Source organism: Amia ocellicauda, chromosome 9 (genome assembly GCF_036373705.1).
Source record: "Amia ocellicauda isolate fAmiCal2 chromosome 9, fAmiCal2.hap1, whole genome shotgun sequence".
Taxonomy (NCBI): domain Eukaryota; kingdom Metazoa; phylum Chordata; class Actinopteri; order Amiiformes; family Amiidae; genus Amia; species Amia ocellicauda.
In genome coordinates, this window is record NC_089858.1 from 27,838,160 (window position 1) to 27,853,086 (window position 14,927).

Below are 14,927 nucleotides of genomic sequence, written 5' to 3' on the forward strand. Positions count from 1 at the left end.
GTCTAAAAGTGCTGTTACAATCCACCCGAAAGCGAAGCACCTCTATTAGCACATCTGCATTAAATCACAGTAAATCGTGTGCATGGAAGCAGCCTCTGTGACGCGTCTGTGGTCACATCACAGCAGCGCTGCAGTTCCTGCGCTTTCTGTTTAAACTTCATCTTCATCCTCATTGTAAACCGCGCTTTCATTTCTGCATCGGCCCAGTTGTCTCCTAACGCCGGCATTTGAGATTGTACTGCTCAGCTCAAAATAATCGCATTTCGGATTGTATAGTAAACAACTAGTCTCGTATTAAAATGCACTGATTTGAATGGAAACCTGCTTCGATTAAAATTGTTTTAATGCAAAATTCGGATAATTAATAAAGTTATGGTCCCGTTCACAATGTCACAATGCAATTTCCACGTGTAAAATGCATGCTGTTAAATTTCAGACTTCAATCATACTTAGTACAAGAACAAACAATAGCAAGTTTACCAGCTACACACTTTTATTTTAATCGACCGAGTAGTTTGAACTCATTACTTAGCCTAGACTTGTATAATATATATAAAGATGTGAGCTAGAGAAATGGATCAGTACATTTAATACTATTTTATTGGATTTAGTATTTTCTTTTCATCAATAAAAACAATTCAATTTTTAATACTTATGATTAAAAACATTGACATATCAATCCTTAAAATCACTTAAAAATTTTAAAATCTTGTGATTTTTTTAACAAAACTAAAACAATTAACTTTAAAATAAACGTGCTCAAATCAAATAAACAAAACGTGATAAAAGCAAAAACTGCACACCAACAAAAAAGTCAAATACATTGAAAATAACAGAAAATGCATTAGACAAAATAAAGAAACAATTAAAAGGAAAAAATAAAAAACAAACAAGAAAAGTCTAATGCATTTTAAATTAAACCCAAAAACGGTCAATGTATTTGACAACAAAATATAACAAAACTATACATAAAAGCCCTAAACAATGTGATTTAAAAACAACTAAATCTTTAAAAACAATTAAGATTCATTATTTAAAATCTTCTTTTAAAAACAATCATTCATAAAATCTTTAAAAGATCTTTAAAAGATCTTGGACTCGGATCAGTACATTTAAGGCTACAGATCGATCTGACATTGAAACAATAGAGACAACACTGTCCTGCAGTGCAGCTGTGTCGCTGCCCGCGTTTATTGGGTTTATTCTCTGGGGGCGGGGCTTGAGTTGCTTCACACGCTGACGCTTTCCACCGGCGCGTCACCGTCACCGTCACAGTCACAGTTCGGCCGCGTTAGGCCGGGTCGAAAATGACTAGTTGTGACCCGCCTAAATCTATGACACCGTTCACATATGAGTTTTCAAGTGTGAACGGGATCTTATTTTGAATGGTGTTTCTATTGACCAATACTAGTGGATGTATGTAACTTATCTTCAGATCTGGAGGTTTTATTATTTCCTAAGACAGACATTACAATACAGGCACGTGTCTGAGTAAAATCGTATAAAAGCTGGTTTCAGAGAGGAGTGGGGAGAGCAACACTGTCTTAACCCAATGTTTTATCCTTTCTTTTCAGTTGAGCTGGTGCTTATCTGCCATCCTTAAGACGGACCGGGAGGCAGAGGTGCGCCGGGCAGCCGTCCATGTCATTGCCCTGCTCCTCCGCGGACTGAGTGACAGATCCATGCAGGTAAGGAAAACCATACGGCACAGGCAGATAACGCCACTCTCCTACACTGTTAATACAGTATACAGACTCAACATGGGAAAAGATTCACATATAGGTTTGAATATAGTTTGTGTCTTCTCTTTTCCCCCTTGGGCTGTGTAGAGCTTTTGGCCCATCCTTGGAGAAAAATGTTGCAATCTCGTGTTACACAAAGCTCATTTAATCCTTCAAGCGCAACTTAAGTGTGTTTGGGGTTGCTACCTTATCAAAATGTGGTGTTCTGCAGAAACAGATTGAATAGCACAGTGGACTGAAATGCAGGAATTCCATCATGAATAAAAGTGACACAACTCTGAAACTGTTAAAATAATTAAAATGATGTTCACGTTGTCTTCAGTTTCTCTTACCATTTTAAATTAATTGCACATGCAGCATATTAAAGGTCAACTGCACAGTATTTTTGGGGGTGTAAATGATTAACACCATTTCGGTATTAAGTGTTATGTTGCTTTTGTTTTGGAACTGTACTATTAATGATTGAATAAGTACAAAATGTCTTCCCAGCAGAAATGCCACTGAAGACCAGCCTCCCTCACAGCATGACCTCTGCTAGTGTCACATCACTGGCAGGGAGCACAGCATAGCATTTTAACCCAGCTCCCTTGGTCAACAGGGAAACGGGTCTCTCTCTTCCTGTATTCAGTAGAGCTAGAAGTGTCTAAATCCATCTATCTACTTGTTTTAGTTCATGCTCTTACACACATCTGCTCTGTGCTGAGGGAGAGTGTTGTAACAAGTGCGTGAGATTTCAATGCCCTGCTCTGCTCCCTGTTGATCCCAATCAAATGACACAATCCATACGTGTCCTATTTTCATAGTTTTTAAGACTTCTGTGCCTGGTTACAGCGATCTGATTTCCACGTGTAGGACATGTATAGTTCATTTGGCTGTTTAGATACATTTGCATCCTACTGGACAGCCCACAGTTTGGAAGTCAGTGGCCTTAAATTTGTCCTGAAAGGTACAACCAACCATATCTATTTTGTCTTTAAAAAAAAAACAAAAAAAAAAACACAAAGTTTGAAAGAATCTGACTAAGGAAACACACAGTTGACCTAAAGTGGTTTCCTGTGTGTGGTATCTTTTATTTTTGTCTCTGTGTCCTGATCTATTGTTCTGGATGAATAATGTGATTCCTGCTAAATGTGAGCCTCACATAGGATCTCTCCAAACTATACACTGCTATATCACTGCCTAGGGGCCTTTAATCTGTCAAAGAATTGTCTCCTTGAGATCTTAAATACTTCCTGAACCTTTAGTGTATTAAGTAAATACAGTTTTGGTCCCTTCATCAGCTTCAAGTCAGTGCCTGCTAGAACTGTCCAAACTAGCTAATGAAGACTTAGTCAAGATTATATTTCAGGAGCTTGATCCGTTCAACTTTCTTGAGAGTGTAACAGTTTACCAAACCCCCGCAGGTAACTGTGGTGCGTTTCCCATCTCAGCACAGGACACATGTCTGAAATCTTGAATTCTGTATCCAGTCATAGGTTTGCAGGTGTCTGGGAAAAGGTTTACAAAACCCACTCTAATTTGGCAATCTCTCATTGTAGGCTTTAGCTTAAGAACATCTCCTACTCTCTTCCAAAGTCATTTTAAATGTGGAGTTATCCTAAGCAGTTAGAGCTGACGACAGAGTGATGAGCTACATTTTTAACTAATTTTTTGTTAATCATAACTTCAACCTTAGGATTAACAACCCAAAACAAAAACAAAAAGTTGTATTGTTGCCTCCGTTGCAACATTTACACTGTCTCATCTGAATGTAGGTTAGTGTTCACAGGATCAAGTCATGAACAGTTCTGGTAGGCAGAGTCATTACCGGTACTGTCTTCGAAAGGGAGCGCTAGTTAATCACCATGATGTAATGGTAAATACAGAGTCATTAAATGTCATCCACCAGACATGATTCAGGACTATTTAGGATGCAAAACAAAGGGTCCTTATGATTAATTATTGAGTGAAGGGGGCTACATCAACCAGGGCTTAGCATGAGTCTCCTGCCCAGATCACACCATCAATAAGAGTTTTGGCAAACCCTAAGATGTCCCATGTGTTGGACCATACTGTCATCTTCATCTCCATTGGCATTTCACATGACCTACTGAGACTGCAAGATTTACAAGGTTATAAGACACTTCAAGAACATTATCCTTGCTTTATAATATATGGGGATTGTTGGCCTCATCAGACAAGAGGATTATCACAATATACCTTTTCTCAACATGGCTGATGCCTTGCATCCTTGCAGCCTCAACTCCACGCTATCCCCTTTAATGGGTGTGGACTCCCAGGGCAAAATAAAGGAGAAACTGGAGTGGAAGAGATGTTGTTAAGTGTTGGTCCTTAGTTTTCCCACAGCTGTACCATCAATAGGTTGCCTAAAAGACAGTAACTATTTAGATTGTGCCAGTACAAGATCAATAGTTTTATTTTTTCCTTGATGTTTAGTTTGTGACTCAGGGTATTTCCAAAACGTAAAGGATGTGGTTCAAGGGAGGTACTCATGCTTCAGGATGATGATTAATAAAAGGAAGGCAGAGTGAGATCAAGAGAGGGCATGTCTTGGATTGTAATATTCCTGAGAAACTGTCTGCCATGTTATGGGAGGTGGGGGGGCACACAGCAGGGTGTGGATGTTGGTACTCTTCCCAGGATCAGTCTGGCCATTTGTTTGAGGAAAACTGAAAATCTGAAACCTGCGACAGAATGAGAGGGGATGCAAAACCTCAAAGTCACAATCACAAAATCATTTCCATCATGGTTCCTGCATATGTAGTGTTTTTTTTTTTCTCTCTCCCTGTTCTCCCGTTCTCTCCCTGTAGTTACATTGAAATGCTGTTTAATGTAGAGGCACTTGAGAGAAACCTCGAGAAGGTGTGTGTGTGGTCACATGCTCCGCTTGGAACTTAGTCAACTTCTTAACGGGCAAATGTGTGGAGATTGGTGATTGATCGAAGTAAGGAAAATAACCCTGCCCGCCAAAAAAGTGTAAAATGTTTAAAAGGCAAATCTTAACCAATGGAATTTAACAGAAAATGTTCTGGAAATCCACAAGATCATCGGCTGGCACAACTACCTGTTGATTGATATGGTGGTTAAGCTAAAGGACAGTAGAGGAACTTGGTGATTTGTGTCGGACTGGGAGAGAGATTTGAATACTTGACTTCATCTTATGGATAGAATGAATGCTTCTTCACCCTGTGTTCAGAGAACCATTGCAGAGTAAAAAAAGACTAATTAACCTACAGTGCACAAAACTCTTTCTCTTAAACTCTGAACATATTGAAAGTAAAATTAAGCTGCATTAAGATAGATCACTGATATCCAATAGGCTCGTATTCACAGGGACTAAATCCAGTGGTGGGTTAAATGGAGACTTCAAATGGCATAGCTTCAGTCTTAAATTAACACTAGCTTGGATTAGTCAAAATGTCAGTGTAAAGAATCCCTGAAGATTTGTGGTTTGCTCTATCTGTTTTATGCCAATGGAATGGAGCATTTAAAAAATAAAATAATTGTTCATTCTAAATCTTTGGTGGAAATGGGTCATTCTCATGATTTGCATTTAAAATCATTCAGAAACACAAACGGTACCAGTATGGTACAGTGATCTGTTTTTTTTCATTCCGTGAAGATAAAGCAAAATTAAAAAAAAAACTAAAAAACTCACTTGAGGCTTTGTCTGTCTCCTTACATCCAAACGTTTAGCATTTCAGTCCCTGCTAGCTCTGTACCAGAGAGACCTGGATCGTCACCTTCAGGTAGCCATTTATCCAAGTGGACTCTCAGCTCCATCAGCTCAGCCTGTCATAAATCTCACTCCTGGCAGTGCAATAAAGGGCTTTCACAGTTTCACGCCCACCTTCTATGAAAAATTGGTTATAGAGACACGTTTGCAATGCGACAACTGAAGCCTTGGTGACTTGCAAATGATATGCAACAAAAGACTTTAGGTGCAGTACGGGGAAAAGAAAGTCAGACGTTTTAGGTGTAAAGCTCAATGAATACAAACCTCAGGGTCAAGGTTTTTAAGTATGTAATGCATTTTGGATTGTAACTACTGTATAATCAAAGCATGTTTGTGTGTTGTTTTGCAGAATTAGTAAATCTGGCTTAATCATAAGTAATGTAATATTTAACAATCAAGAATTATATTATATGTTGACCAACCAAGAACAGAACCAAGAAACGGAAAACTTAAGAAATATGATCCAGAAAAAACTTAAATGGCAGTATTTTTCTTCCACTTAAGGCTTTATTTGTATAACAAAACTATGGTACTTTACCATAGAATATAGATGCAATGTACTAAGTCACTATAAACCATACTTTCAGCTACATGTGGAAGCCCGTATTTACTTTTCAGTCATCACTGCTACTGCGATTCTCCCACTTTCTGTGACTCTTTCCACTGAACTATTTAATCTGTGATACTGCAATAGCAAAAATAACTTGTTGCTAAAACGATAAGGATAACGAATGTGATTCACCCTGTGTGGGCCAGAAGAGCAAGAGAAAGACATCCTTTTATTCCTTCATTCATTAATTCACTTCACTTCTTCGTTCCTTCATTCGTTATTACTTAAACTCCTCCAAAATTAGTGGTTCTCAAAATGAGAAATCTATAATCCTCTCCCATTTTCTTTTTGCTGTGAGTCGTTGAGTATCCGTAGCCATATGTACCTGCTCCAGCAATACAGTGAAATACAGATCACTTGTTGGGCTTTGTGTCTTTATGAGCTGTGTCTGCTCTTATGTAGCACTATATAGATCTACTGCAGTTGGCGTTGCTTGAAGCAGTGCCCAGTGACTCTATTTCTCAAGGGGGAGCTTTGAGAACCAGCGATGTTTAATAATAAGTCTTGTTCTTAGTGTCGTGGTACCTCAGCACCCTTAGTTTAGGATTTGCTTCTCATGACTGAGAGAAATTAAAGCTGTCAAGCAGTGCTTTACCATAATTACTTTTAAATACCCTCCTTCATGTGGTTGTTTATTTGAACGTAAAACTAATTGAATGTTCTTTGCTTGAAACAAGTCTTGCATTGCTTGCTCTGACAGCATTGCTCCAGGCTTAAGGAAGTGTTTTGAGGCTTCTGTATTGTATCACTGCCTGTATTCACTGTATTATGTGTTTTTGCCAATTGAAGCCCATACACTATTGTTGTATATTTGCATATTAAGAGAGGGGTTTCTCACAATGTATCACCTGCAACATATCAGGTCTTAACAATATGAAAACAAAAATACAAATATTAATTATATTAATGACTTGGCAGGGCCGGTAGCAACAACAATTTGATTTATGTCACAAATTGCAGGATTCTGGCAAACACCATTGTAAACTTGAAGTAAATAAAAAAAAGTTTTGTTAGGTTCAGGGCTAAGTGAAGCTGTCAACTGAAAATTGTGAGCAACACCCTGTCCCAATAAAGGAACAACTCAAAAGTATGCTTAATGTCAGGAAATGTAAAGAGAATGTAAAAGAGAATTTAAAATTAAAAGTGAAAAGTCATGCAATCTGTTCTGAGGTGTAAAGGAACAATATAACAGGTGGAAGGATATTCAACTGTTCTGTAAGCCTCCTCTGAAAGTATTTTTTAACCTCTAGCTGCTTCTTGTATTATAAGACAGCTGTATAAATGTGTGTAGAATCTGAATAGCTTTTATCCCCTTATAATCCTTTGAGGAAAAGATAAAAGATTTGAATAGCAGCAACCCCATCGGGAGATAAGCACTATTAAAGCTTCTACTTCTGAGAATGAATGAATCTGGCTCTTTTCAGGCACTTTCTACACCTTGGCGCTCCCAACTTTCTTTTGATTCAGTTGGCTGCAGTTTTGTCGTCTCTGAGTCTGCTTAATATGTTCATGTATAATTATCTGTTAACAGCTGATCTTTAAAACTGGAGGGAAAAAAAAAAGCTTGCGGTGTTGCTTTGGTTAATGATATGAGGAGAATGTATGTGAACACAAAATGTGATGTTTGGGAATTCCCAGGAAGGTTTTGCATATCTTTACTCAAAATGTGCAAATTGCTTTGACCTCTAAGATAATATAAATAAAAATGAATCCCTTTTAATATCCAAATTGATCTTCCAGTTTGCCCTTTGTGGTTTGTCCTGTTTGATAATAAAAGTAAGACTTGTTCAGGCTTGTTGTATTTTCCACTTGATTAAGCCCATCTAACCACAGCGTTTCTTCCAATGACATGCTAGTGAATAGTTTTGATCTTCTTTCGAGGTTGCCACTCTCTTCGCAGATGCCCAGCTCATAACTTGGTAGATCTTACAGAGCTAGCACACTGATGACAGGGGTTTCAAAGCTTAGGCTGAGATTTGGTACATCTTTTGGAAGTTAATTATATTAATCTTCTGTGGCTTGTCATCTTAGCACAGGCAGAGCTGTGGCTATCTCAATACTGTAGAGGTGTGGAGATTTAGATTCTAATCATATATAAGACCTGAAGCCACATATTCTCTTCATCTAGGCTTTGTCACATAGTGTCTCCAAGGCAAACCTTGTCAGAGACTTGAAAGACTTAAGCTTTGCCCCCATCAGAATGGCTTAATGTGGCTGTTTTTGTTGTGCAATTTAAGTTGGATAAACTGAGAGATTTTCAGGTGGATGGGAGTTAAATTAAGTCTCTCTTTTTTTTTTTTTTTGCTTGGCTTTAAAGCAACAGTCTCTGAAATTCTTCTTTGAATTCCAATATATATATATATATATATATATATATATAGAGAGAGAGAGAGAGAGAGAGAGACTATTGAAAGTCTACACAATGTTTCCCCACATGTTGCTGTATCAGTGCCTCAGTTTCATGCATTTAAATTCACTGTTAAGGGGAGAAAAGTTGTTATTGTTAAATAAAATTACATATTAAAAAATACAAAACTGAAATATCATAATTTATTAAACTTTGTGGAAGCACCTTTGGGGAAGTCAAAGCCTTTGATATTTTTTATACCCATCCCCTCATCTCTGCCAGCTTTATCCCGGAGGTCTTTTTGAAAGCTCCTTGGTGCTCATGATTGAGTCTGTGCTTTGAAATGCTCTACACAGCAGACCTATAGGACCTATAGGAACTGCTGAATTTATCCTGCAATAATCTGAATAACTACAGTTTAACATAGGTGGAGGCCACTTAACTTGATGTGATTTTGAATGTGATTTGGTTACACCTGGGCTAATTTAGGATTACTATTCTTTTCTAGAAAAATGGTTTCCATCTGGACGTTGTGGGGTAGGATGTGTAGATACATTTTACAAATAAATATAAATACAGTTTTACTGCATTTTGAGGCAACAAAAGGGGAAGTAGAATATCTAGAGGCAGATTTTCCTTTTTTAATATAGAATGCACAGATTAAATCTTTGACATAGTTTGTATGGACTTGTCCATGCTGATGTTTAGTTTCTCTGTGAAAACTAGCTTAAGCTTAGAAATCATAACATAACATTTTGAACAAGGGCTACCAGTGTTAAATTAGCTTAGCAGAAAATAAAAACTCTGAAAACTGCTGACATATTATTACTTGTTGTGGACAACCAAAAAGGGGAAACCCAAACCTTGTGCTTTTCATATCAAATTACAGCACACAATGTGTTCCTCATTTGTATTGCCTGTACTGTAAAGAGAAAATTCCCCGCTTTGACAGCTTCCTTTCTTGGCCTTGGAAGTGATATAATGAGAATTGTCTCCCTTTCATTCTTGTAATTGCCACTTTTGGACAGCTGTTTTGACCCCATAATAACACACTCTTCTGTTTCTGAAGCCTTTCTTACAACCAGCTGATAGTTAAAGGTTTCCTGTCTCCCTGTTGTGCATGAAACGTGATACAGAAATGCTGTGGGGAAGGTAGGCAAGTCCTTGACAGATTGCTGTGTGAAGATGTGTTTGGCAGCTTGGTCCTTGACTGTAGGTGTGTGTGTATAAAATGGGAGATGGAAATGGAAACAAACACTTGAGAACAATTCAAGCATTTGCATACGTTAACACTTTCATTGTTGATCTTGGTATGCCCGAATTAAGCACAACTTGAACGTCTAGTTATTAATGGACACCAAATGAGCACGATGGGTCAAATGGCCTCCTTTTGTTTGTAAACTTTCTTATGTTCTTATCATAATCATCAACTCTTGTGTTTGTTGTGCTGTTGAAAAGGTGAGGCTCTTTGGCCCATATACATTTGCCCCCAAAGCAAAATAATAAGTAACCAAAACATCAGGAAGCTGGGTTGCATGAATCCTCATCTGATTCCCCTCATTTTTCAAACCTTGCCTTCTCAATGAATTTCCTCTTTCCCCAGGATGAGCACCAGAAACACAGAATCCATAGCGCTTCAGCAAATGCCTGACCTGTGTGATGACTTGCTTGTTGTTTTGTGGTTGTCAGGTCCTCAGCGAAGTTCTCCGGGATCTGTACCGTGCCCTGAAACTGGTGGTGCAGATGGACCGGGATGACATCACCGTGCTGCACGCCCAGCTGGCACTGGAAGAGTTGGATGATGTTGTCAGAAGATTCATCTTCCCAGAGCAGAAGCTGGAGAAGAAAATTGTGGTCCTGCCATAGACTTCTTGAACACCTGGTGTGTGTGTGTGTGGGGGAGTTAGCTAACAACTAAATATGTAAATGTAAATTGTGTAGGGATTCCAGTTATGGCTTTATCCCGGAATGTTTCTGGAGCTAGTGACGATCCAAAACAAAGGCATCAGAGGAAAAGAAAGACAAATATTATTTTTGCTTGTCTAACTGCCTTCTGATGGAAACTGGAATCCTTCCCCAAGCAGTCCGAACATGCCAGACCACCTAGCACTAATAAAGATATCTCTTCATTTGGCTATGCACATGTCCCATTACGCATTATTAACTGCTGTTTGGCTACCTTTAGAAAATAAAGACAAAATAATGCATTCACTTTCACATAATGGTTACTCAAGGAACTATACAAAAATAATAACATTTCCTTGCAGGGTTTTCCTAACTGCTTAGTGTTTTCTCTGTGTTCTTTGTGGAATACATTGGGTATGTAAATTATTTCTCTCTGCAGGGGGTTAGACATGTTTGACAGCTGCTGACCCTGAGATGGCATTCAAAGAGATTATTTTAATTATATTGGTAAAGAAAAGCTTTACACCTCACCCTCGACACACGGAGGTCCTCGTATATATGTTTTTGGCCCAAGATTTAAATGCCTGCACGTCTTTCAGGGTGAGGGATCTGCCCATACAAGATAAGGCTTGAGGTTTACATGCATTCAAAGGAGGTAGCTCCTCGTAAATGCTTCAAGCAGTCATTAATTAAAATGTGGTGACCCTACCACAGTTTTTGAGTAGATAACTACATTCAGGAACGGGCAGGAAGGAGTGGGGTGAGAATGTCAACCAGACTATAAAATCAGGTCGATTTCAGAATTCATGAGAATTAATTACAGTGCCTTTACGTGTTTTGATACGTCATTGGTGATGGGCTATTACATGTCTTTGTCTTGAGCAAGGCCAAAGCATGTGTTAATGTTGCGTATTGGTTACAAAGGAAACAAAACAAATTCAGTGTGAAATGCTTCTACTCCTCCATTTTCCTTTCTTCCTCTTCTTTTGGATGTTGGTACCAAAGTCCTGAAAGTTGCCCTTGATCACATGAATAAAACAATTGAAAAACTGGCACAAATACGTGATTAATTGGCGTTAATGGCCATTCACCAAGCTTTGAAAAGAGGCCTTTATTTGACTTAAATGGGGGAAAATGGGTGTCAACTAATCTAAACAAGGGCTTTTAATCAAGCATGCAAAACATCTGAAATACAATCAACTCCTTTGACAGCTGTTTTAAAGTGTTTTCTTTTTTCTTGTTTCAGTATGTAAAACAGGCTCAAATAATGGGTGACAGTTTAATTAATGTATGAGAAATGTTATTGGAAACTCTAAAATGAGTAGATTGGCCCTCAAGCAGCTGAAATGGATCAAAAACTCCCCAGAGTTATAAGTATACTACATCTACAAGTATGCATGGTATTGTTTAGAGACTAAACAGTTTTGTCCACATCAAATATTACAGTATTATTCTGGTGAGCAGGTTAGGGTGTATTTGGAGAGTGAAAGTGAAAGTCTATTTGGAGAGTGAAAGTTAATTTGCATTGGCTGTTGGCTGGAAGATAGATTGAACTGCAGCTGAGGCACATGTTTCATTTATAGGTGGAAAGATGTATATGATTTATATAAAACTGCTCTATTTCCAAGCCGTCTGATGCACAATTAAGCTTAATCTAGATTGAAAGGTGTTGCGACATCTTTTTTTAATCTTTATTTTACATAGCCTAATTGTGTTCTGCTTCTTCGCACAGGGCAACATTTGTAAACATGACACAGCCTGGCTGTTTGTCAAAAGTAGTTGGAGTGAATGGGCTGTACAGTAATGTCAGTCGGCTCACTGTGACTAAAACAAACTTTTTACGAATCAAGAAATCCGTCACTCGAAGCATTATCACTAACCTGGTGTGAAACATCTTCACATGGGATGGGAAAGTGTGGTTGTAAATTGTAACATCCTTGTTAATGAGCCATGTAGCACAAGGGGTAGTGAATGTGTTTGTACCAAGGGAAAACTTGTCATAGTTTATCTCAAGGGATGGGATTACACTCTGTCTAGTTAAATCATGTTGTAGCTTGATCATTTAGCTTTAGAGAATCAGCTGATTTTCCAAAAAACTATTCGCAGTATTGGTCAACCCATCAAAGAAGCAAATGATTGAGTCGGACACGGACATTGTTGCATGGTCTTTGAATTCATATAAAGCACTCTGAATAACTGACACCTTTCAGTATCCGACAAAGAAGCACCATTGAACAAAGAAAAAGGTGAGCAAAACCTAGAAGCAAGTCTGGGCCAAATGAAAATAAGTCTAAAGCAAGGATGGATGCAACTATTTTGTAATAATAGTCTTCTTTTGGTACCTGGTGTCATTAAACTAAAATGTAATGGCTTTGCTGTGTGTCGGCTTTGGCTAAATGTCCAGTGTGCTTTGTAAAAACCATTGTGTGAGCTGATCTGCTCATTTGTCCAGCATGCATTCACACTCACAGCCCTGCCTGAAGAAGAAGAGGAACGCACAGCAGGTATAGGAAGTGTCTGTTTGATGATCTCAGGCTTTGCCCTTTAAAGTGCACACAGGCTGCTAGTTTCCCCGCATTTCCCAGAGAATAAGCAAGGGTACCGCAGCGCGTGGATAGACGGGGGGCAGGCTGAGATAACCTTGGTGGCTCTCGACGTCTTGCCTGCTATCGAGAGATGTCGTTCACGGAGGAACTATCTTGACCAAGATTCACTGATTCTCCGTCTGCCTGGGATAGAGCTATTACTTTAATTACCATTCTGCCATGTGCTGCAGTTTCTGTGTGGTAGCAGGAGCCCAGGCAGCAGGCTCCATTGCTTTCTGCTGAGCGGAGGGAAAAGAGAAAGCAGGGACAGGAGGGGAGATGCTTAGACACTTGGTTTTTATTCTGCCACTGGATTTATTGAGATCGGAGGAAATATGCAAGAGAAGGAGCCGTGTGAAACTTTTGACAAAGGGTTTGAGACTGCAGTAGGAATAATAATAATGACAGTTGCAGTCTCTTTCTCTCTTTCCTTCTCTTCTTCAGCACCAGTGCCTTAAGGTCTGCAAGCAAGGAGCTCCTGTTTTAATAAATCGAATCAAAAAGGATGCATTCAGATACTTGGAGTAGATTAGGGAGCATTGTGTTTAGGTGCTTGTGTAAATGAGATTCTCTCTCTCTCTCTTTTTCCTCCTGCTGCAAGACGGATGCAGTGAGATGCTGCAGCAGTAAAAGCCAGCACTTAAAATAAAGTCTTCTCTTCCCTCAGTCCCTCTCTCGATGTTCCTTCGTTGCTTTCGCTCACTCAAGATGCTTCAGAAGGACGGATCACCGGCTGGGATGCTTCATCGAGGATCCCACTGCTTATTTATTTATATTCATGTGTGTTTTAGTTCAGCTCTTCTCCCTGTTGTAATCTCGGCTTGCCATATTATGTCAATGCCCTGGGGCTAGCTCTTCCCTAGCGCTGTGGTACGGGGCTGGATTTGGAGAAGGGGGGATCTGAATGAAAAGACTTTGGAAAAAAAAGAGGAGAAAAAAGACAAGAAAAATGTAGTCTGACTGGCAAACACTGCTACCCCATGAAACAAGGAGATTTGTGTGAGCTGAACAAGAGTAAATTGAAGCAGCGACGGCACCCCTGCGAAGCCAAAGGGGATCGTGGTGTGGGGACAGGCTGGAGGCGTCCTCTCATGTTCGCAAGGTAAGAGCTGATTCACAAAACCTGCCCTCGGACCTCTGTCAGGGCGTTACTGACCAGTGTGTGGAGTCGTAATTGAGGGGAGGTGTGGATGTGCTGGGATGTGAGATGAAGAGCACTTTTTCAGCTGTTTCTGATTCTTTGATAGTGAGCCCAAGTTTGCAAGTGTTTCTAATGCATCTGAAAACAGTTGTGCCAGGCGGTGGTGGGAGAGGATTTTTGTTTAAAGGACTGCAGTTTGGATTAAAATGTGTCTGTTAAATTCCAGTGAGGTGAAACAGCCAAGTTGTAGCATTAAATAGATATATATTTTAGTTTTTGGATATTATAATAATAATAATATTTACAAATTGTAAAATTTATGAAAACTTTTGAAATTTATGATGAAGCATTTTAGTTTTTTCATTCTGATTATATCTAGCATACAAGTAGGCTTTCATCCCATTTTCTGCAATGTGTAACAAAGAAAAAAATCATTGCACTTGTGTATGTATCACTTGATTGGGTGACTGGTTCAGTGTAGGTGCTACTGTTATTTACTAAAGCATTGTGTTGTCAGTATGTCAGCATGCTTTTGGATATTTTCCTGTCACTTCAGATGGTTGACTTCTAAGACAAAGATTCTCATAACTTTAGCTGCAAAATTGTCACTGTGCTGAACAAGTTCTTCACTTTGTACCTGAGAAATATGGCTTGGTATTTCGTCTAATCCCAAGACTCCTGGATTTGTACTTGTTGTTAAAGAGGGGGATTCCCTGTCACTGCACGAGTGGGATATAGCTTGCTTGGATTATAATCAGCGCTTAGTTTTATTTAAATGTTCCCTCCTTTAGTCAAATATAATTTTATCACAGAGTTTTAAAGTAATTGGTATAGTTTTGTAAGCCTGATTTGTAGTAATTA

General features: G+C 38.9%; 1 protein-coding gene across 2 annotated transcripts in view; it reads left to right on the plus strand.

Annotated features, from left to right (window-relative positions):
- The window catches only part of tango6 (transport and golgi organization 6 homolog (Drosophila)), a 48,441-nt gene extending 37,042 nt beyond the window's left edge, over window positions 1-11,399 (plus strand). For both annotated transcript variants that reach the window (XM_066713978.1, XM_066713979.1), the window contains 2 exons: window positions 1,575-1,688; window positions 10,125-11,399. In XM_066713978.1, the coding sequence (XP_066570075.1) occupies window positions 1,575-1,688; window positions 10,125-10,301 (291 nt within the window). In that variant the 3' untranslated portion in view covers window positions 10,302-11,399. The remainder of the gene's footprint in view (window positions 1-1,574; window positions 1,689-10,124) is intronic.
- The last annotated feature ends 3,528 nt before the right edge of the window (window positions 11,400-14,927 follow it).